Raw genomic sequence first — 23893 nt, 5'->3', positions numbered from 1 at the left:
TCTGTCTTTTTTTTTTTCAAATACCTTTTTGCTTTATTTTAAAGTTGATAATGTTGTGATTCACCTTTGGTGTACTGTAACTCTTTAACAAAGACCTTTTTAAATCCCTGTGGAAAAAAAGGTTTCCAAAACCAAGGTGGATAAAAAAGTGGATGGGCACTGTTGCATTCTTTTCTCAGTTTTGATGGGGAACCCTTTAAAATATATTGCTTATCAATATTCAAGAAACATGCACACGATTCTTCAGTATTTAAATCATCTCATTTATTTATATCTTTTGAACACATTTTGCTTAAGTCAGGGAATACACAGAGCATGTTTGAGAACAGAGCAATAACAAGAGTAAGAATCATCAGAAATCAAAGAGAACATTATCTTATACAGAAAAACAAAACTAACAGAGGGTTACTGTGAGAAAACTCAACTTCAGAGAAACTATCCGGTACTGTTTCCAATCAGAGAAATGACGTGACGGGTGGAATGGAAACAGTCCTGTGCTTCAAGACGGACAGGGTTGTTGGTGCAGGTGGAAATACTCCGGATCTCTGTTATTTACTGAGCTGTAAGTTAAGTCGTAAAAGACTGATAAAAGTCAGAAACGATTGGCCATTCAGGTTTGGTGAGCATCCGCGAAGCACAAATAGCAGAACTATGTCACTGCCGATACAAATTTTGCTTAAAAGTGATTTTGAAAAACTCATGCATATTTAGCTAATATTGCAAGTGCTTCTCTGAAGTCAAGCAGTCTCATACTAATGAGTAATCTTATAGTCGTTAATATAAATATCAGTCACCCTGCATTGACAACAATGAGCTTAATACAAAAGCATGCCGTAGAAATATCACCATTTCCATAATCTTAATATCATCGACATTTTGTAGCTATAGTATTCGTCATTTACACTGCCATTGTCAGTATCATTTTGGGACAAAATATTATATATATATATATATATATATATATATATATATGTATATATGCACTTAACAAAGCTGGTAAAACAGATAAGAGAAAGGTTTAGGTAAACCAGCATTCAATAGAAAAATGAAATCAAAAAGAGAAATAACACCAAACCTAGTGTTCAAGTGACTATCATGCAAAGAAATTCCAGCTGAAATGCAAGTAAACTGCAGTTTCAATACTGTGTGTCCTGTTTTAATAGTGATGTGCACTTTCACTCGTTAACATGTTTATTTTCATTGCTAAACACACAGAGAACAGTACACTTTTTACATGCTGTTTTATTCATTTTTTTCGTCATTTTGTCTTTTTTTGTTTTAAGGGAGTGGACAGGCGTGAAACTTATATAAACACAGGTGAAGTCTTGCATGAGATAAAGCATCCAAGAATGAGACGCAACTGTAACAGAAGCAGAACACCGGAGCACAAACACACGTACCTCACGGGGGTCGCTTTATTTGGAAGAAGCCTTTTGATTGGATTTGAAAAATTCCCTATTTTTATCCTCGTGAAAGGCGTTTCAGACAATTTCTTTCAAATAATAACAACAAAAAAAGATCAGTAGTCATCATCGATATGACGCGTAGCTCAAAAATAGTGAGTTTGAACATGAAACAAAGTTGCGGTAATATAATCAAATAAATAAATACAACCTGAGGACACAATTAGTATACGAGTCTATGTAAGGGCAATAAAATAGTCACATGACCAGGTGATGATGTCACACTGACACGTCCGTTCACCATGATTACAAGCCTTCAAAAATAGACTGAAACCAGCGTAAAGTTGCTCGAGGTGTGACGTACACTCCATAAACTATTTCTTACCATCTTCTGAAATATAAAACTATTGCTGCCGATTTTGACTACGAACCTTCGCATCATTCTTCAAAAGGTCTTCACACACCTTGCACTTTGCCCATCCAAAGGGTAAACAATCTTTAAAAAGCATCCAAGCCAGGTAACAAATTTCACTCTCCTTAAAAGTCTTGCACACTGACGACAAAATATATATAAACTCTCAAAAATAGAATGGGTAATATTGATAACAGTTAACACCATATGTTGCAAAAAATATAAATGATGAAACACACACACAAAAAAACAAAACTCAAAAGAGCAAAAGTATGCAACTCTGTACGCTTAAACCTACCAAATTCTTCCGCTTTTACCAAATTTCGCTTTTTAATGGCCTCTAATAACTCTAAACCTACACTAAAACAATAGCCACTTTGCGTACAAACTGAATGATGCCATTGGACGTCCATATCTTTCCATAGTCCTAGAAAACACATGAGTGAGGAGGTCATCTGGTTTGCCTATGATATTGGCATGTTCAGCTGAGGTATGGTTTTTATTCAGGTTTGATTCAGTCGGTCCAACTGTACAGGAGCTATTCTAATACCTATACCTATAATACTAATTTAATGTCACAGGTTACATACAGAGCATGATTGTGGCTTTGCAAAAACCAGGAATTGCTCTTTCAATATAAAGTACGCCAACTGAAATCCGATGAATTATTTCAAATCTGTGCTAATGATGCGAGAAATAAAGCTGGAAGACCCCGAACGTCACGACGTTCTCGATTAGGCTCTGGTGGGATCTGCCCCAAAACAGACACACATACCAACATATGTCCACTTACGCTTGAACACACATGGACGGACGCGTCGGTTGGATGTGAATCACATTGAGAAGCCTGTACATAAACGCCGACCATTATTTCTCCATATCACCACGGAAATGGCCTCTGTGGATATACTGAAAAAAATTCATGCTCTCTAAAAATGTTTAGAAAAGAAAAGTCTTACATAAATTAAAAATCATTGGCATTCAGAACATGAATGGTATAAGTGATAATTGTTTTTGTATTTAATACTAATAACAACAGTAAGAACAATAGTAGTAATAATAATAATAATAACAACAATTATATCGAAAATCTACACTGTAAATGAGGACGGCGATTCAGTGTAACATTATTCACACTGGGAAGGTGCGACGGAAAGCGTGGTGTTTCACAGACGACTCGCTGAGGCCTTATTATCCGTACTAATCAAAGACTGTCCAACTCCACACAGCACATGTGCACAACAGGGGGAGTCTCTGCACGGGTGTAAAGATACAGGGAGGGAGGGGGTAAAGTTGAAGGTAAGACAGAAGACGACGCACAAAAGTGATTGGCAGGTGAGGTGATTGACAGGTGAGGGGGCCGGACCCAGTGTGCAGACCCACAGACACCCAGCACTGGGCTCGCTTTCCTTCCTCCCTCTCTTCAACTCCCCCCCCACCTCCCCTCCCTCACTCTTGCACTCTCCATTTCTGGCTGGACACTCTTGTTAAGATGTGGCTACAATGAGCTCAACCTGAAAAAAAAAAAGAAAAAAAAAAGTGTTAACTCTGTGTGTCTTTAGCTTTTACAACAACAACATTGTATCCGAGATATGCATACAAAAATACAGAGGAGCTAGTTGTCATGAGGGCTATATCTCAGTACCGGAAAAACCCCAAACAGTGGTGAATAATAATATTCATAATGAAGATTTTAAAGGGATACTCCACTTTTTTCGGAAATATGCTCATTTTACATCTCCCCCAGAGTTAAACAGTTGAGTTTTACCGTTTTAGAATCCATTCAGCCGAACTCCGGGTCTGACGGTACCACTTTTAGCATAGCTTAGCATAGATCATTGATTCTGATGAGTCCAGTAGCATTTCTTTCAAAATGACCAAAGAGTTTCAATATTTTTCCTATTTAAAACTTGACTCTTCTGTAGTTAAACCGTGTACTAAGATCGACGGGAAATGAAAAGTTGCGATTTTCTAAGCCTATATGACTAGGAACTACTCTCATTCCAGCGTAATAATCAAGGAACTGTGCGGCTGTACCATGAGTGCAGCAGGCGTAATGATATGACGCAGCGCCTGAAAATAGGTCTAATAGGTTAGACAAACTTAGTCCCGGTCACGTTGGAAGAAGTTACCGAGCTGGGGACTATTTTCAGGCGCTGCGTCATATCATTACGCCTGCTGCACCCATGGTACAGCCGCACAGTTCCTTGATTATTACGCTGGAATGAGAGTAGTTCCTAGTCATATAGGCTTAGAAAATCGCAACTTTTCATTTTCCGTCGATCTTAGTACACGGTTTAACTACAGAAGAGTCAAGTTTTAAATAGGAAAAATATTGAAACTCTTTGGTCATTTTGAAAGAAATGCTACTGGACTCATCAGAATCAATGATCTGTGCTAAGCTATGCTAAAAGTGGTACCGTCAGACCCGGAGTTCGGCTGAATGGATTCTAAAACGGTAAAACTCAACTGTTTAACTCTGGGGGAGATGTAAAATGAGCTTATTTCCGAAAAAAGTGGAGTATCCCTTTAAGTTTTGTTTCCCCTAATGGGGCAAGTTGTTAGCCTGACTACGTCAGACTTCGTACTTCCGCTCAATTTCAGTTCGCTTCTGTACTCAGTCAGAGATGGCGACCTATCTCCCCGTTTTCCTCCGGCCTCAAAACAGCCGGCCAATCAACGAACAGAGGGCGGGCTGAGAGCCGTGACGTAGACGCTGATTGTACCGTGGATGCGTAGATTTACTTCACGTAATCTGCAAAAGTCGTTCACAGCCATGTTCACTCCGGTATTTCGCTCGATGGTTTTGTTTTCGCATCATACATGTGTTTACAGTGGAAGTTAGATGCGGCTGAGCCTGCGCATAACACACGTCATAACCAAACGTTTTGTGATTGGCTTACGGGTAACCAATGATTTTAAACTTCAGACAAGTACCATGGGTGAAGCAGGCGTACTGATATGACGCAGCGCATGCCGCCTGATAATAGGCTACTGAGCTGGGGACTATTATCAGGCGCTGCGTCATATCATTACGCCTGCTGGACTCATGGTACTGCAGCAAAGTGTCTTGATTATTACGCAGGAATGAGAGTATAGTTCCTAGCCATATCAGCCTAGAAAATCGCAACTTTACATTTTCCGTCGGTCTTAGTACACGATGTAACTACAGAAGAGTCAAGTTTTAAATAGGAAAAATATCGAAACTCTTTGTTAATTTTTTTGAGAGAGATGCTAATGGTCTTGTCCGGTTCAATTCATTATGCTAAGCTATGCTAAAAGTGGGACCCCCAGACCCGGAGATCGGCTGAATGGATTCCAAAATGATAAAACTCAACTGTTTAACTCTGGGGGAGTTGTAAAATGAGCCTATTTCCAAAAAAAGTGGAGTATCCCTTTAACTCTTCTTTTCTCATTTCTATTCTGATGACATTGAACATACTGTTAATACATTTTGTATTGTATACAAAGTTCTATGTCATATCTGTATGTTTTGCTAAAAAAAAAAAAGAAAAAAAAGAAGTTGACTTTGAGCTATAAGCACGTCCCAGCCGGGTTCGTCACTTATTGGGGTCCCCTGGAAGCATTTCCGTTGTGGTCTGTGCTATTTGCAGCGCGTTTTTGTATTTGTTTTTGTTGTGAACTTTTGCAGCGCGTTTCTGTATTTGGTTTTGTTGTGAGTATTTGAAGCACACGTGTTGTGAAACTGATGAAGATGTTTTATTAATTTGCGGGTGTTTTTCTATTTGTATGTGTTTTCTTCAGTTGCAGAGCGTTGAGCTCTCTCGGCCACCGCACATAAGAGACTTCTTTCAAAAACATTGAAAAAAATCATACCAACCCCAAACTTCTGAACAGTAGGGTTTATATAATATTTTCTATGAATCTGTCATTTTAATAAAATCAACCCCTCACCCCGATTGAGAAACTTTTTCTTTTGTCTTTGTTTGTGCTTTATCAACATGCAGTAACACTAGTGAGAGACTCTCCACTTCATAATACAAAAGTTCTCACTGATGACGCATTTGAGACTCATGTTATTGCCCAGGTGTACCTTCACTGGAGAGGGGCGGCCGGAGCTCCCGAACAGTGGAAATGGACATTTTGCCATTTGGAGTCCCGGCGATGCCACACCCTCGTCTCTTCTGATTGGCTGCTGCGCGGCCGGCCCTGCCCGTCCACATATTGCGTGAGGCGGATATAGGCGATGCAGGCGGCCTCCTCTCCAATCAGGTGCACGTGAGGGTTCAGGATGGTGGTGTGGATGGGCTTACTGTTCTTAGACAGCACTGACAGAGCAAAAAACCAGCCACACTTTAGAACATACTGTACATCATGACCAACAGGGTAAAAGTGAACAGCAATTAGGTCCAACTTACAGTTCTCGAAGTAAAATCTGTGGAAGTCCATCCCCTCCACCAGGTTTCCCAAGGCCTCAGGTTCAAAGCAGGTGAGTCCAGGGTCACAGATTTTACTGAAAGGAATTAAAATAGTTTCAGTGCTATGACATTTCGGTCAATTGTGGCTAAATAAAATGAACAATACACCTCACACACAAGCAACTTACGCATAGGCTTCAAAGTCGCCATTGTTGATGGCCTCAATAAGCTGTTCTGTGATTTTGATGATCTCCTGTTTGCGTGCTGTAGGAGGAGAAAGTCAAGTGTCAGGAGCAAACTTCTCAAAATTCTCTAGTACGAGCATTATTTGTAAGCAAAGTTGCATCTTTTAAAACACACCAACATATATTCCACAGGTTTACTCTAATTCATTCAGCAGACTCGTTTCTAATTTGTCTTGTTGCATCAGTACACACAAGCTGCAGTGTTAAACAAGGCAGAAGCACACAAATAAAAAACAAAATCCACCCAAACAGATTTCAGCCACCTACACTACATGATTTCACACACACCATTTCCTTTCCAGCTCTGTTAGTCACAGGACTAAACTAAACTAAATACCACAGCTCAAATAACTGAAGGTTAAAATAACACTCAATCACTACAGGCACAATTAAAAGACTCTCCGTATAACTGTGTTTACATCTGATATTAAGATCAGTCTCAGATGGTCTGGTCAGGGTTTGTTTAAATTATTTTTGGATTTACAAATTTTGCATATAAGAAGTGTATGTGAAACGAAGCAAAAATAAATAGCATGTTAAAAAGTTTCCAAGGTTTAATGTGATCTTCATAAAACAAAAAGTTATTTTGATTATTAATCAATCAATATATTCATATAAACTATACATTACATATGCACAACCGTTCAAATTATTTGAAAATAATCTTTTAATTCAAAATGGATGCATTAAAATGACCAAAAGTGATAGGAAAGACAATTCAAATGTCACAGAAAATAATATTTCAAATAAATGTTGTTCTTTTGAACTTTCTATTGATCAAAGATTCCTGAAAAAAGTATCAGGGTTTCCACAAAAATATGAATTTTTCATATTGACATATTTCAAAATACGTTGAAAATTCAACGTTGACATCACAGGAACAAATTATATTTTAAAATGTAATTTTTTTTTTTTACACTTTTACTGTATCAAATAAATACAGCTTTGGAAGCAATAAGAGACTTCTTTCAAATACATTTAAAAAATCTTACCAACCCCAAACCTCTGAACAGTAGTGATTATATATTTTCTATTAATCAGTTATTTTAATAATACAACCCCAAATTGAGAAACTTTTTCTTTTGACTTTTTTTGTGCTTTATCAACATGCAGTAACACTAGTGAGAGACTCAAAAGTGCTCACTGATGACGCATTTAAGACCAATGCTCTTGCCCAGGTGTGAGCTGATGTGATCGAATGACCAGAGACATCCACACAGTGTGCATGTTAGTTCACTAGCATCATTGCTGCCTTTTTACACTCCCAGGAAATAAATAAAATAAAACCTCATGCTGCTGTGCCAGTAATGCCAGCACAGACACTGACACCACATACTCACAATGTGCTGAGGGCCGGGGGCTCGAGGATGGCTGGGCAGGGGAAGGGGAGGGGTGTGATGGGACAGATACTGGGGCAGTAAGGGCTCTGCTGGCTGCTGATGGCTCACTGTCTGTCTGGGGGACTGTAGGTCTGCGCACACTGCTCACTAGATCAGTCAAACGTGACACTGGAGTTTGCCGATGGCATTATTGCCAAAGGCAGATGACAGAAAAAGAACATGCATAAACAGCTAGTTGCTAGAAAACATGGTGAATCAAATATACATTGAGTGACAGGTTTGCAGTGAAGACAACCTCCTTTGTACAACCTATCTGCATACTGGCCCATCAAGGAGGGACTTACTCTGTGTGGGAATGTTGGGGGTCTGGGGAGTGGAGGGGGCAGAAACTACAGCTGGAGTGATAGTGTGTCCCCCCTCAGCATCAGATGTGGGCACCGAGCCCCGGCGTACCACACCCAGGAGATCAGTGAACTTAGTGGCAGCTGTGGGCCCAGACAGGGCAGGACAGAAATAACAGTGGAGATGAGCTTAGAAGAGGAGCGGAACAAGGAATAGGAGTCCTGTGTGCATGTGCATTAAAAGAACCGTTCACCCAAAATTTAAATCTATTTCATCATTTACATACCTTTATGTCATTTCAAACATTCAATACTTTTTGGGTAAGATTTTCAGTGAAAAATGACTTAAATATTAGTATTTCCCTCACACAAATCTACCACATAGCTTCATAAAACTTAAAACATAAATTATTATATGGATTGCTTTTATGATACTTTTATTGTTCTTTTTTGGAGCAAGGATGACAGAATTTTCTGTTTCTTTCTTTTTTTGAACTATCCCTTTAAATAAATCCATTTGAAATTGGTTAAACGATCAGAACACAGAAAACGGCAAGATTAGGTTTGATTAAAAACAATGAAGTATCACGTTTACCAATGAGAACAGAAAGTAATAATCCTCACTGGTACTAATGGGTGAATATGACCATAATACTCATTTAATGGCACCGATTTACGTTTTAGTGCTGATCTGCATCACACACATGCACAAGGAGATGATGGGAAAGTGGGTGATGTCACTGCAGTCAGAGGGCACTTACTGAAGACAGCGGGGGAGGGGCCTGGAGGTATGTGGGCGGAGTCAGGCTGGGTGCTGAGGTTTGACTGAACTGAACTGTTATCTACAGCCTTTCCTGTGACACGCCCCCCCGACAATGCACAGAGATACATGAGACACAGAAAGCATGGGTCAAATTGATATCAATAAGGTTTTTGCAGCCATTCCCAAATCCATTGCCAGAGGAGCCAGATACCTTCATGTCACGTGTGGCGATTCCAGCTAAGTGTTACTTCAGTGTAGACGACAGACCAATTAAATGCAATACAAAGATCCTATTCTTAATCCATGTCTTTTTTTCTGGCAAAAATCAAAAGATCCTTAAAGAAATACGTCACCCAAAATTGAAAATTCTATGAAGTTTGGTCACGAGACACTTGAGTATTCCAATTTACCTGAGAAACAAAACTGGACATAATATTAAGACTTGGTTTTAGATAATATATCTTGAATCTGTATTTTATCTTGTTCCACTGGCAGAGTTTTTCATTTGTTTTAAACAAATCTCTCTAAATGTATTATTATATTTCTTAAGTTCTAACATCTATTTTCTGCAGTGCATGAAAACTGCTTGTATTAACTATGAATAGAAATAAAGCGAAAGAAAGACTGAGCAAAAGATGACCACCCAAAATGAATCAAGCAATACAGTCAAAATAGACCAAAGCTTTAAAAAATCAACTCAATATACTGGACGATTAAAAGTAAACAGCATGAGGACAATAAAGAGCATGCTAGCAGGTAGTAGATATCAAGATGTTGATTCAAAACGCATATTCATGGATTGAAAATTCATAATAAATCCACTTCTTTTCAAACAACTGTAATTCAAACAGATATTCCTTACAGTCAAGTAGGCATAGATGTTATAAATCAAACCTCTCACAGCTGCGCCATAATTCAACACTCAACTATTGCAGCCAGATATTTCCCAACACTACTTAGAAGTAACACACACACACCCTTCTCACCGTCTCTTTTGTGTGATCTCGAAAACAAGACATCACGCTCCTGTCATGCACCATGTCTGCCCAGAAATTTGGCGGCAAGTTTTCTCCTCATACGCACACTCACACACATGCTCTGAAATAGCCAGGGTCTCTGTTTCCCACTGAGGTTAATTATAGCACAAGGTGCCCTTGTCTTGTTCTGGGGCAGAGAGAGCTGACACAGACGCTGAAAGTAGGAGTGACACCATCCCAGAAGTGAGCACTGAAAGAGCTCAGCCTAAAACGGTTCACTAAATTTGTCAGTCTAACATTAATGAACAGTCTAAAATGTTTAGGCTTTTGTTCATCCTCTACATACACTACCATTTAAAAGTTTGGGGTCAGTAAGATTGAGAGAAGTCTCTAATGCTCACCAAGGCTGCATTTATTTGATCAAAAATACAGTAAAAGCAGTAATATTGTGAAATATTATTACAATTTAAAATAACTTTTTTCTGTTTTAATATATTCTAAAATGTATTGTATTCCTGTGATGGCAAACCTTAATTGTTTACTCTTCAGTAGCTATCCACCCATTTTTATGTGCTTTTTACTGCATAAAAAGAAAAAAAACTTGATGGAAAAGCCAAGATACGTATAAATTCTAAAAATGTGCATAAAAAACATATGCACTCAATTGAATCAGATACATTTTTTATCTGGCAAATTACGATGGAAAAACATTTACTGTATAAATCTCTCGATGAGCAACAAAAAAAAACTCACGTGACTTTGCCTCAACAGAGGATGTGATAACTGGACTAACCAGCGGACCAATGTCATTGCACAGCATCTCAAATGCTGCTTTGGTCATTCAGAAATGTCATGTGATTTGGTTTAATTCCCTCCCAGAAATGACTGCGCTCCCAATCACCGGGCATCCGATCACAAGATAAGATGGCATATTTCGTTTTGTCTGCCAGTTTATTGCGTTTCGAGGCGCAAGTATGATGTTCTCTTGAACACATCTTGTTTAAATGTTCCTTGTTGTTGTGCGTATGCTTGGTGATCGTATTTGTAACTATGCACTGTCAATATGCTGCCATTTTCACCAGGTCTCTCTTGAAAAAGAGGTTTTAAATCTCAATGATATCATCTGGTTAAATAAAGGTTAAATAAAATGAAAATAAAAACAACGGATGGAAAGCGCAGCTTTATTCGCAAATGTTTTATGTGATATTCCAATTGTGCGCGCAAGTTAATTTCGCAACTTTGGTTGCAAACATAGCTAGTGTCACATGATACTTCAGAAATCATTCTAATATGCTGATTTGCTTCTCAAGAAACATTTCTTATTATTATCAATGTGGTCATATTTTTTCCAGAAAATGATATTTTTTCAGAGGTTTTTAACGAATCGAAAGTTTTGAACTAGATTTGAAATATAATTCTAAATGCCTTCACTGTCACTTTAGATTTATTTAATGAATCCTTGTTGAATAAAAGTATTAATTTCTTTAAAAAAATCTTTCTGACCCCAAACTTTTGTATGGTAAAGTACTTGTTACTCAGATCTGATCTTTAGGACTAACTGTTTGCACTGTAATTATGCAAAATCTGATTTTGAGTTTGTACCAACGGTGTAGACAATATCCCTATCTACACTGGTTGCCATAGCAACGATTTAAAGGGATAGTTCAACCAAAAATGCAAATTGAGAAATGATTTACTCACCCTCATGTATTTTCAAACTACGACTTTTTTTCTTCTGCGTAAAGATGATGTTCTAAAAAATGTTTAAGTGTTTTCTGTCAATGGGATCCAGTATTGTTTTGGTCCCCACTGACTTTCATTGTATAGACAGAAACAGTTGAAACATTCTTCAAAATCTTTTTTTGTGTGTTTGTGTTCTGCAGAAGTAAGCAAGCCATACAGTTTTGAAACAACATGAGAGTGAGTAAATGATTACAGAATTAAAAATTTTAAGTGAACTATCCCTTTCACATCAGCACAATGTGAAAAGACATAAGAAAGCAGATTACAGCCTGAATGTACTAAACAAAAATCATATAATTTTTGCAGTTCAAACTACAAGAAGAGTTGCTCCATACAAATGTTGATTGTTGTGCCTTACCTTTCATTTCCTCGTCCTCCACGGTGGCATTACTGCTGTCCGACGACTCCTGTGACATTCAGACACAGAGCACAAATCAGTTTAGCAATATATTAACATTTTTCAGAAAGAATTCCAACTAGTGCCAAAGTCCTCACTCTCGTTGCCATACACACACCATAAATTAACATAAACTGCAGAACTCTGGGGAATCACACGATTAACCAATCAATGATGCATGACAATGTGAGCACGACTGTTAAAAAAAGCTTGTTATTATAATTGTTATAATCCTACTGACATACATGGATATTAAACACAAGCCACACCTGGCTTCCTGTGCTGAAATCTGAGAGATGGGCTGCGCTAATGAGAAGAATACTGCAAGCGCTTCCACGGTCAGCATGGGTATGAAGAGACAGTAATACAAAACAACACATTCTTGGCCTCCAGCAGTCTTCTTTACTGCATACTGAATACACATTTATTCTGCCTCATGTGAATTCATGTTCATTTGGGTAAATATGATTTGAAAGGTCTAACTAAGCAGCCTTACAAAAACACAAAGTGTGGATATGAAATGGGGAGTTATGTCCAATCGAAGCACAAGCTATTTAGGAGTAAATGCATTATTACTAGGGTAGAGGCAATTATTGAAAGGTTGCATGATGTTCTAATCCTCGAAAACCATGGAAAAACTACAAAGGTAAATGAAAATACGACTGAGACATTACATAAGGCTTCACTTGCAGTGAATATAAATCAGTGTTATTATTGTCAACTAAAACTATTAAAAATCATTCTTGGTAATAAAATAACATCTAAACCTTAAGAATTAGAAATGTTACCATGGGAACTAACTGAAGTACTAAAACTAAAATAACTCGAAGGCACAGTATGTATTGAGGCCGCTAATTCAAAACTATAATAAAGGCATAATTTGATGACGCCGTGAATGAGTGTGGAATCATGGGAGTTGTTGTCTTCACATCCACAGCTGATGGAAGGCAATCGGACAGGACTAAAGCACAAATCATGTTCATGAATAAGCTAATGTATTAAAGTTTTATTAATGTTACCATGGTATGAAGCAGGCCGCTGCCGCTCCTTTGGCTTTCTTGCTTATTCATATTTTACCATTAAAGCTCCGTTTAACGCTCGCCTCCTTTCTTGAACTTGAACTTTGTTACAGTTACATTTGATCATTTAAATTCACATTATTTTATTTTATTCTAATGAAACGGCTGCAAGTGTTGTGTTAACACTATTGTGCGTTCGCTCTGTGGCTGGTTTGAGACACTTGATGCACACTGCAGTATGCTAGATCTATATTAGAATATCATATTGATAAAAGCTGTACATTTTAAAATATATTGTATCGTGGAGAAAACGCTGTTTTACTGTTACTACAAATAAAGCTCTTTCTGATTTTGCCACTTAACTAAATAGTGTTGTCTGATTTACTTTTTGGGTACAAACATGTTACTCGCGGTATAAAAGATATAAAAGCCAATAAATATATAACATTGTTCTAGTGGTTCTTGGATATTTTAATCCTAAAATCTTACATATTGTGCCTTTAAAGCTATATAAACATTGTCATGTAAATAATAATGCATAGTGTTGGACTATGCAGTTTATTGTAAATATCAATAAATTACTGTGTTCACTAGATGATTGTATGATAAAAGTATGATTACACCTTGGTGCTGTATTGGGTCACCACTTGAAGTCCTAATGCAAGGACTCTGTTCAAGTGGAAGGATCACAATAAAATTATTATTATAAAAAATTTTCCCAAGTCCCCCTGTGGTAAAAAGTTTTTAATGTTGTTTATATGTCTATGTTATGTTTTTAATATGCTTTAACACAAACCATGTACAAATTCATAAGTCAACACCATTGCTGAGTATCTTCTCCTTAAACCAGTCTCAAAAACACGGTTTGAAATCGCTGGTGTTTCTGACGTCACAAACTACCTTGTAACCAATCACGCCAACGTGTGATCATCAACGAGTGGATCTCTGAGCTGGTGTGAGTGGAGGCGGGGCTAATTTGCATATTCATAGAACCGCGTATACTAAATGAGGCAAGGGTGTGGAGTTACATTCAAGCTATTTTAAGGTATGAAGAAAAAAAAAGGTCACGGAAAAAAACATTTCAATATGTTAATATGTTTTAATTAGTTTTATCAAAGAAAGAAGGCACTCGAGGTCATGAAGTCACAGGTGAAAGGTGCAACACCACCTTGAAGCAGCAAGTGTTTACACACTACTGCACATTCTCTCGTACCTTATTGCTCAATTGAAAGCATCGACAGAACGATGTCTCAATAGGAAACGAGGAGGAGGGCATGGTCACCTGAGAAACGGGACCATGCACCTGTCACAGCGTAACTGTGGCGATCACCAAGGACACCAACTCTTGCTGTAAATAGGCCATCAGTATGTGGGGCGATATATTTAGGTGCTCCTGAAAAGACTTTTGTTCTCTCATTCCATCATCTACACTGCACTACAGACCTTGTGACAAGAAAGTGGCAAACGTGGAGAAGTGGACAGCTTCCCACGCAAAGCTCAGATTAAGCCCAATTCAGAAAAACACACAGAACAGCAAGCAACCCGCTGACAGAACAACCAGAGCGGCCCAGATCTAGACTTTACTACTGCCACCTGGAAAACTCAAAGTCTTGGTATGGGCTATGGGGACATGTGACATCACAGTTTTTAGCCCTATTTGATTCTACATCCACTTGCCTCTGAAAAATCTTTCTAAAAGTTTTTCTCCTAATAACAGTGAGTAAATTTAATATAACCTCTGCATAATATTTTCTTTGCTTTCGAAATACAGGCACAAATCAACATTTACATTGAATTGATGGATAGTTAAACTGATAAATTAATATAAGGGATAGTTCACCCAAACATTCTGTTATCATTTACCCACCCTCAAGTTGTTACAAACCTGTATGAATTTCTCTTTTCTGTTGAACACAAAAGAAGATATTTTGAAGAACATCAGTAACCAAACAGTCGATGGTCCGTATTGTCTTCCATAGTATGTTAAAAAGTCAGTCAATGCAGCCCATCGATGGAGAAATGCATACAGGTTTGGAACAACTTGAGAGTGAGTAAATGATGACAGAATTAAAAATTTTGGGTGAACTATCCCTTTAAATAAAATCATTGTTATTATTTTCAGCACAAACTTGCCTCTTTCTATTTTATTTTATTTAAGAGATGCTTGCAAATAAAATTAATAAATGTACAGTAATCAGAAGGCACAATTCCAAGTGAATACAGGGACCACTCACTTTAAAAGTATAAAAATATCCCAAATATAATTTTATATATATATATATCCACGGATACATTAAACATGTTCCATTTTATATATTATAATTTCTCTACCACTTACAGTACAAAATGCATTTAAAAAATAATGACTTTTTGTCAAATATATATATATATATATATATATATATATATATATATTTTTTTTTTTTTTAATGTTAAGTTTTTTTTTCTTCACAACTTGCACTTTCAATGTCTACCACAAGAGGTCCCTACGTCACACAGTCCGAAGAACAGAGACCTGAGACAGCAGGTTTAATATTCTTATCATGACACAGATTTCCAACTGTTGCTCTTCAGATTCATACTGAAAACATCTGATGTGTCAAGAGTCATTTCCCATCATCACGATCATTAATAAAAAACATAATTAAACAGACCGTTCATTTATCTCAAAACTGGCACATACAGAAAGGAGCGTCACACAAACAAATCTAGTTCAACAATGTCATGCGTTTAAAACTTGTTAATAGTAATGTTATTGAAACGATTTCATAGAGTAGAAGAGCAAGTAAACATTAAACTTCAAAAGGGTCACGCGCGCAGCCAACGGGCAAACACACGCTCGGATGATGTCATAGTCTGTAGACACATTAGCAGAAATGCATTGTGGGGATGCAGATCAAACAGAGGGCGGATGGTGGGAAGGAAAGATGGTGGCGGTGGGGTACCTTAATCCCATCCACTGCATTATGGATGACAGTGGTCTGTGCCTCCTACAGAGAGACGGGGAGGAGGAGGTGGAAAAACATGAGGAGAAATAAGAACAAGAGAGAGAGAGAGAGAGAGAGAGAGAGAGAGAGAGAGAGAGAGAGAGAGAGAGAGAGAGAGAGAGAGAGAGAGAGAGAGACCATGTGTGGGTGGATGGGTGTTTGTGATTGCCAACCCAGTAAAAATGAACAAACAAAATATGCATGAAAACCACCAGAGGCTCAATAACAGAGAGCTTCTGTCTTCATAAAACTAATGACTGCACATGTTAGGCTATGCTATTTCAAAAACACCAACTACGAAATCAAATTAGCAACGTAACCTATCGCTTTCTCACTGAAAGTGAAACAGCGTGATTTTGACAGAACTACTGCGGATGCTTTCACAGCTACTAAAAACATGTTTATTTTATGCCGTCTCTTTTTGCAACCCCCGGAAACTTGCTAGCTAGACATATATCAGACCGCATGAATCTGTAATGCACAATTCTCTCTTGCAGGAAGTAACATTCCCTCACTGTCCAATCAGCAGCCTGCGTTCCCCATCATTATGAGGTATTCATTGCCATGACAACCATTGCTCAGTGCAACAGGCAAAAGTTACATGCTAAGGTTATGAACACAGAATCTATAAGAAGCTGCAAATGCTAACAAACAACTACTAAAAAATTTTGCTCATAAATTTAATTCAAAATTGCCAATTCATATCCAGGTATATATAGCCTTACGACAAATGGTGTTTTAATGGTGTGTCTGATTCAAACAATAATAGCAAAAACGGTGTTAGCGTTAGTACAGTCCTGTTCAAACTCTGATATTTTATCTTCAAACTCAATAGTTTATCTGTCGTCATTAAATATACATTTTTCAAAATATTAAAACATTTTAGTAAAATATTCAAAATATATAAAAAAAGTACTATACTTTTTATATTGAAACGTAAATAAAAAGAGTATATATATAATTCATCCTTTATTCAGTGAAATCTTTCGTCTAAATTACAAAAAATGTCAAATAAAATAATTATAATTATGAATAACTATCTCACATTTAACATTGAGAATGTCATTGGCTGTTTGGTTAAAATATTGGCTAAAACATACAACTATCACCTAGCCCTGCGTAACTGTACAGTTAATAGTAAAGCTAGAGTGAAAGCCATGAAACAAAGCACTAAGGCTAAAGTCTTTACAGAACATAAACACCTCCTCACTTCACTTCAAGGTTGAGTAACTATATCTGCACCATAAAACACGACACACACACACACAAACTCCACACTGGCAGCATTAAAGGGCAACTATGAGGGATCCTAAAATATTTTGATGTATTAGGCCACGTGTTGCAATAGCCGTATATGTTGGAACGCATGTAATGTTTCCATTAGGAGCTTCCTTCTTCAATGCTCAGGGTTCACAGGAGCTTTTACAAACCTTTACAAAAGTCTCCTCAGAACATTGACTATCTATCTATTTCACTTAAGCATGTCATTAAACATTAAATAATCACATCACCCATTTACCCACAACCCTTGCATAATGACATACTGTTTTATTAAGTTTCCTGCCAGATCCATGTAATAAACAACCTCCATCATCCACAGATCAAAGCAGACACTGAAAGGCAAAGTGGCATTATGCAATCAAATAAACAACCCCATAAATGCGTGCTTAGAGAGTATAGTAATATATCAGAGTGACGGAGCACAACTGGATAAACAGAGCTTAACTGGGTCCATGGACAGATCCATTAAACATACTGTATAGGGCAGAATCTGGAATGGTGTGGCGCCTATAAGTATTTAAAGGGGTCAGGAACTACATTTTGTAAAATTTTATAATGTTCTCTGAGGTCCACTTATGTTATCAAGATTTTTACATCAAAAAACATCCTAATTTAGAAGAAACAAGCTATTTTCTATCCTGTTTTTGACCGTCTTCCAAACACTTCATTTTGAGGCGTGCCGCATCCAAGACTGGGAAGTAAACGCCCACTGCTATGATTGGGTAACAGTTTTGCATATTACAATTTTTCAACGTCCTCGCCATTACACGTGTGGAATTGTTTTGAAAAGTTCAGATGGAAAAATATATCTTGTTACATAGTTACAACATTCGCCAACAATGTGAAATATTTATGCGTATTAAATAACTCCAAATTAAGTTTTTACTTAAAGTACTTTTTAGTTCCCACAGTTGTAATTGACAAAGGATGACTTGCGGTGTTTCTTGTAAATGGAATTATGAATGAATGTTTTTTTTTTTTTACTATTCAGTTCATTCTTTTTGATACAATTAAAAACGTATACATTGTCATTGGCAGTGTCGTGTTTTAAATAAAATAAAAAGTGCTGTAATATAATTACTGATGAAAAAACAGATGTCGCTCACTGAAGCTTTTATTCAGGATTACAGCGAATGGCTTCGATAACAAAAGCAGTGTATCCGATAAATCCAAAGCATTAACCCCATAAATGCTGAAGTAAAGAACAGCAAATCACAACTATCACAAGTATTCAGTTTGACTGTGGCGCTACAGAATAAATACTTAACAGTAAAATACAAACTGTAACTTAACAGACAAAGCAATAGTGACACATGGTAAAAACACTGTTATTCACACTTGTGTTGCGACATTACTGTCCACGCTTTCTTAATGTTAAGATCACAAGGATGGCAATGCAAAGACTGTTTTTCCACAACTTGGCACCTCAGAACATCTTGTAATGCTCAGAAGCATCTCTATCGGTTTGTTGCTGGAGTCTCGTATTTATTACATGACATGCGCAAATCGGTGGGCGGGGCTAAAGAGGCAATGATGTAGAAGTACAGTAGGCGTTGGTCTTCTTTTGTCGCACTATAACAAAATCCGAAAAAAGTCATTTTCTGAGCTTGGTTTCAATAAAAGCTGGACTAATGAGGAAGATTGAGATCTGAAATTTACACAATAGTTGTATAGTACAATGACCTCTTACATGTCAAAAGATAAAAGAAAATGTGATTTCTCAATTCATGACCCCTTTAAATAAAGTCGCTGTTATTCTTTTCAGCGTTAACACGCCTCCTTTCACTTGGTGCAATTAGCATTGCGTACAAAAGAGTTTTATAAGAGATACTTGCCAATAAAAATTAATGATGTTGAGTAATCAGCAGGCATTAGACATTTAGAATGTAACATTTAGAATTAAAACTTCTATTTCAAATAAATGCTGTTCTTCGAACTTTCTGAGATGCACATGTACACATGGGAACTGTACTGCTCAGGACTGTTAACATTCAACTCAACTGACATCAACACCAGGCCCAGTGGGTTTAAGCGAGGAACACCATTAAGGATCTCAGTGAACCAAACAACATCCACTTCTCAGCACTGCGGCCAGGAAACTGTAAGAACAGTTTAAAGGCTGATTCTAAGAGCCCCAGGAGGAGCTTCTATCCCCAAACCAATCCTGGTGATAATGCTGCAAAGGAGAAGCATCATCGTAAATTCACAAAAATAATACCACACTGTGACCTTTATCAGTGTAGTGAGTGACCCCAAAAGTACAATTGATATGCACGAATGTCATTACATTAGATAACCAATCATCAAACCATGAAGTGCCATGAGTTTTAGGGAAAAAAAGCAGTTTTTCTTTTCAAAAGACTTTTGTTAGGTTTCAAATTGATATTCTGTTCAAAATGAATGCATATTGACAACGTTCATCATTAATGTGAATGACATTCATCATTCTAATATATATAGACCAAGACTCCTATCGTATATAACACCAGATCATAACACTCCAATATAAACATTTATATCATCATTTCCATATTAGATTATTCTAATCATATTCTTTATTAGTGTTTATATTATCATTTCTATCCATTCCATGTTATTACTAGCTTTAAATTTCACAATGTGTTTTGTTTTTTTTACATAAAGGCTTGCAAAGGCGAGTAGCCAAAAAAAAAAAAAAAACCTGACAAAACAACGTGAGAAAACTAAAATATATTCACAATGTACTAAAGAATGAAGGTACAGTCACAGACAGAGGGGGAAAAGGAAGGAGTGGAAGAAAAGAAAAGGATTAGAGAGGTAAATACCAGAGCAGGAGAGGGGAGGTTTCCTTTGGGACTGGTGACTATGCTGTTTTTGGTGCTGTTTGTCTGGGGCTGTGCAGGGAAACACAACATACGTTCAGTTAAGAAAGGGTCAGGTTAAAAAAGGAACGAGGGAGAGATCAGCATGCACATGTACACAAATCACACTCACACAAACACAAGAAGTAGGGCATGGTCATTATCTATTTTCTAAGGCAACTGATTGATGTAGAGCCAACTGCCTATTTACATGAAAACGGCATTATTCTTTGAGACCCAATGTTCTCTAGCAGCGAGAGGGAAGGGAGGGTCATTATTAAAGTCCATAAAATGCTTTTCACCAATTAGGCTTCCTAAACTAATCTATTATACCAATTAGCTACATTACACGCAGAGGCGGATTAGATATGGGTGTTTATTTATACTCGGGGTCCCTCAGGTCTCATGTCTATGGGCCTTCAGTGGTTTTGAGGTAGTTAACGGTCCTCTTTCCCTCACACAGCTCAGGCACTCATGCGAGAAGTGTCATTAGTACAGCATGTGCTTATGTGCGGGAGGTATGGTCAAGGGAGATGAATGAGCAGCAGCTCACAACTACTGGACCCTCACAAACATCAAATAAACCCACATAAAAAAGCACAAACACATCATTAAGTGACTTTGGCACTATGGGCACACATACACATTCAAATACATACTGTTCCTGATAAGTGGACAACTTGATGGCTAGCAGAATTCCTTAACAATTTCCAAAAACTTATTGCAGTAGGTCATGGATCTCCATGGAAGTCCAACTTTATCCAAGTAAACGGGATATCGCCAGGAGGGACAACCAGGAATGTTATCCTCTTATGGGACCCACTCATAAGACAAAAAACAATACGGAGCACCAAGAATATAAGCGTCAATCCTGCAAATAAATATAAGGTGATACTGAATGAGGGTTTGGTGCAGTCAAACCCCTGGGATGTGCACAAATAGGATCTTCAGACATTTGTAAGTAGGAAAACAGAGGGTGTTATTCTGCATGTTTATTCTATTGCCTACCTGAACAGAAAGGCCTGTCCTAAACCTGCTTTGGAAAGCTTTCAGATGGTCAGTATTAATCGAAATACATCCGATTACCAACATGCAGAATGAGACCTAGGAAGTAAGTGGGGTCCATGGGAGTTGGCTAAAATCATTCAAAGTAAAGAACAGGAGGAAGAAGGAACAAAGTGTTGATCAGAAAATACTAAACAAGAAAGTGGGACACATTTACAGGGTCCAAGTGGTCTCACAAAGCCTGGCCTCTGACTGAACTGCAACAAGTCTTGTCCACAGTTTGTTCAGGCCAAGAAATTCGGAGACTGCCTGATTGAGCAATCTCTGTTCATTTAGTTTTTATGTGCCAATCAAGACTAGATGTGTGCCCCTAAGGCCCATTCACACCAAAGATGATGACTGTAACAATAACGATAAAGGCCTGGTATGTGTAATTTCAGGCCAAAACAAAGTTTGTTTGCAGTTTGAAACAGATTGCCAAAGCAAACTTTCCAAAAAAGTTATTTTCATATCTACAACTATAAAGCATGCTTGCTTTAAAGAAATCTATTGTATGAAGTGCTATAAAAATAAAGTGACACCATTTGACTAGAGTGCCAAATTGTAGAGCTAGTGCAAACATATCCACATCAAATGTTTTTTTTTAACTGCTGTTTGCATACTTCTTTTTAGCCCTAAGTGAAGAAAAATGTTTTTGCAGTGAGAATATCAGAGCCTTAACTATATAGCTTTAATAACCTTTCTAAATTTATGAAAATAGCAAAGTCCATATTACAGCTATTATGATAAAAAAACAGAGGAACATAATTGGAATCACTTTCAGAACAATTTTTTCCAGCTGATGAATAATGAAAACATTGAGAGCCAATCAGAATCCACCCAACTTTAAAGATCTCTAGCATTTAAAGACATAACTGCATTGCACACTTATAATAAACAACATTATCGTCCGTTGGTGTGCACACTAATATAGTTATTGTTATAGTTATGGTCATTCTTGGTGTGAACTGACCTCTTCCCTTGAAAGCTGCTTAAGTCAGCTGATCAGATCATATGAATCAGGTGCTCAGCGGATGAAGTGTGGGCAGTCTGTAAGCATGTTTATTGATCAGTAATAAACAAGCTAAAAAGAAGCATTTGTTTAAAATAGAACCATAAAGTATCTGAAAACTGAGTATATTTGATACTGGCTATCACTGCATAATGTCCCACAGAAATGCAGGATCTGAAGTACGAGGGAAGTGTTGCACATTATCAGGTAGGTGGAGGTACAAGTGGAGAGGAAGATGAAAGAAAAATAGGAAGGTGTAAATTAAACAAGATTCTCACCATGTACTGAATGGTAGAGCTCGACTTCCGCTTCTAGAGAGAGAATGAGAGGGAGAGAAGCGTGACAAATGGAGAGAACTGTGAGACGATATATAAAAAAGTAGCCTGTTTGATAACTGTTTTCATCTGGGGTTCAGATAAAAGCATCAGATGCAGCCAGAGCCGAGTATACCAGCCAAAGAAAACAATCTGAAGAATCATTTTGGGGTGTAGGTGAAGGTTTGGGTTTAGAGCAAGACAATATGTAGACTTCTTCTGTACAACAGGACATTTGTAGAAAGAGGAACAAGGAAGGGGTGGGTCAAGTGAAGGAAAAAGGAGAGAGAAACATGCAACTAGCAGAAGAATAGTTGAAGTGCACTTGAGGAATGATCAGTGTAAGCAAAGTTAACTGATCCAGGGTCACTTGTTCGAGACATATTCGAGATAGTTTCCGTTCTGAGATAATCTGGTCCTAAACCTGGAGCAGGGAAAACTTAGGAGCTACACAAAGTAGGAACTGATGTGCAAGGACAGGCAGGGATGCTGAGAGAGGAAGCAAGCACAGTCTGTGCGGTTCAGTGATATTTTTTGTCCTAAAAAAAAAGGGCAGCCAAGAACGAGTTATATTAAGCACAGAATGTTCTCAGAAGCGCTTTGGTTGAAAATGCAGCACTGCAACTTCCAATCGCTGCAACTGCCGTATTAAAAAAAAAAAAAAAAACGCCTCCAATTCTAAAGCAGAATTACATAACCAGCATTACTGCAAAGATTTAGACACAAAGTAGGGAAGTCAACTTCGAAAAAATAGTGACAGACACTAAATAAAGAGCAGCTCAACATGATCTTTGGAAACGGAGCATAAAGGTGAAGGAAGGGGAGATTGAAGTAATCATGAAAAGGAGAGAAGAAATGTTTTAAAATGGCTGCAGGACGTGGGGGAGCCTGTTGCTAGGCGATGAGAGGAGCGATGTGCTGCTATTTTCGTCTCAGAGTTTCCAGGGTTTCAGAATCACGGCTATTCCTGGAACCAGAGTCACATTCCCTGCTGAACTATTTCTCCACTCACACACGCACACACACACACACACACACACACACACACATACACATGGAGATAGCAGGTGTGAGTCACAGAGGTGGGTTGTGGGGTGACGATGAAGTAGAAACAGGTAGGAATGTGTGAGTGTGTGTCTACAATCACTCTCATAAGTATTAAGTGCAGTTCATCTCTGAAAATCCCATTTCATAAATCTAATTATTCTGGCTCGTGGAAGATTCCATAGATTCCTTAATGACATCACAGCCGTCATAGTTAAATCATTCTCCTAAACGTCTCCCGCACGTCCACAGGCGCTGACGGAAATAAAACATTTATTTCGTCTCATCTTTCAGTGGTATCGCTGGCTCCATGACCGGATAGAGCTTGTTACGGTGTTTGGTAACACTCTTA

General features: G+C 37.8%; 1 protein-coding gene across 24 annotated transcripts in view; it reads right to left on the bottom strand.

Annotated features, from left to right (window-relative positions):
- Window positions 1-551: 551 nt before the first annotated feature.
- camk2b1 (calcium/calmodulin-dependent protein kinase (CaM kinase) II beta 1) overlaps window positions 552-23893 on the bottom strand; it is a 64202-nt gene continuing 40860 nt past the window's right edge. For 6 of the 24 annotated variants that reach the window (XM_084413025.1, XM_084413032.1, XM_084413014.1 and 3 more), the window contains 9 exons: window positions 20092-20160; window positions 11962-12010; window positions 8882-8974; window positions 8124-8264; window positions 7780-7947; window positions 6383-6458; window positions 6195-6289; window positions 5870-6104; window positions 552-3329 (listed from right to left, as the gene is read on the bottom strand). In XM_084413025.1, the coding sequence (XP_084269151.1) occupies window positions 5872-6104; window positions 6195-6289; window positions 6383-6458; window positions 7780-7947; window positions 8124-8264; window positions 8882-8974; window positions 11962-12010; window positions 20092-20160 (924 nt within the window). In that variant the 3' untranslated portion in view covers window positions 552-3329; window positions 5870-5871. Of the gene's footprint in view, window positions 3330-5869; window positions 6105-6194; window positions 6290-6382; window positions 6459-7779; window positions 7948-8123; window positions 8265-8881; window positions 8975-11961; window positions 12011-15964; window positions 16010-20091; window positions 20161-22461; window positions 22495-23893 lie in introns of all 24 variants that reach the window. The other 18 variants (XM_084413022.1, XM_084413023.1, XM_084413028.1 and 15 more) reach the window with 7 other exon arrangements.

The sequence above is a fragment of the Rutilus rutilus genome (assembly GCF_951802725.1).
Source record: "Rutilus rutilus genome assembly, chromosome: 7".
NCBI classification, from domain to species: domain Eukaryota; kingdom Metazoa; phylum Chordata; class Actinopteri; order Cypriniformes; family Leuciscidae; genus Rutilus; species Rutilus rutilus.
The sequence above is the reverse complement of the archived record's forward strand: the minus strand, read 5'-3'. Positions and strand labels throughout refer to the sequence as shown.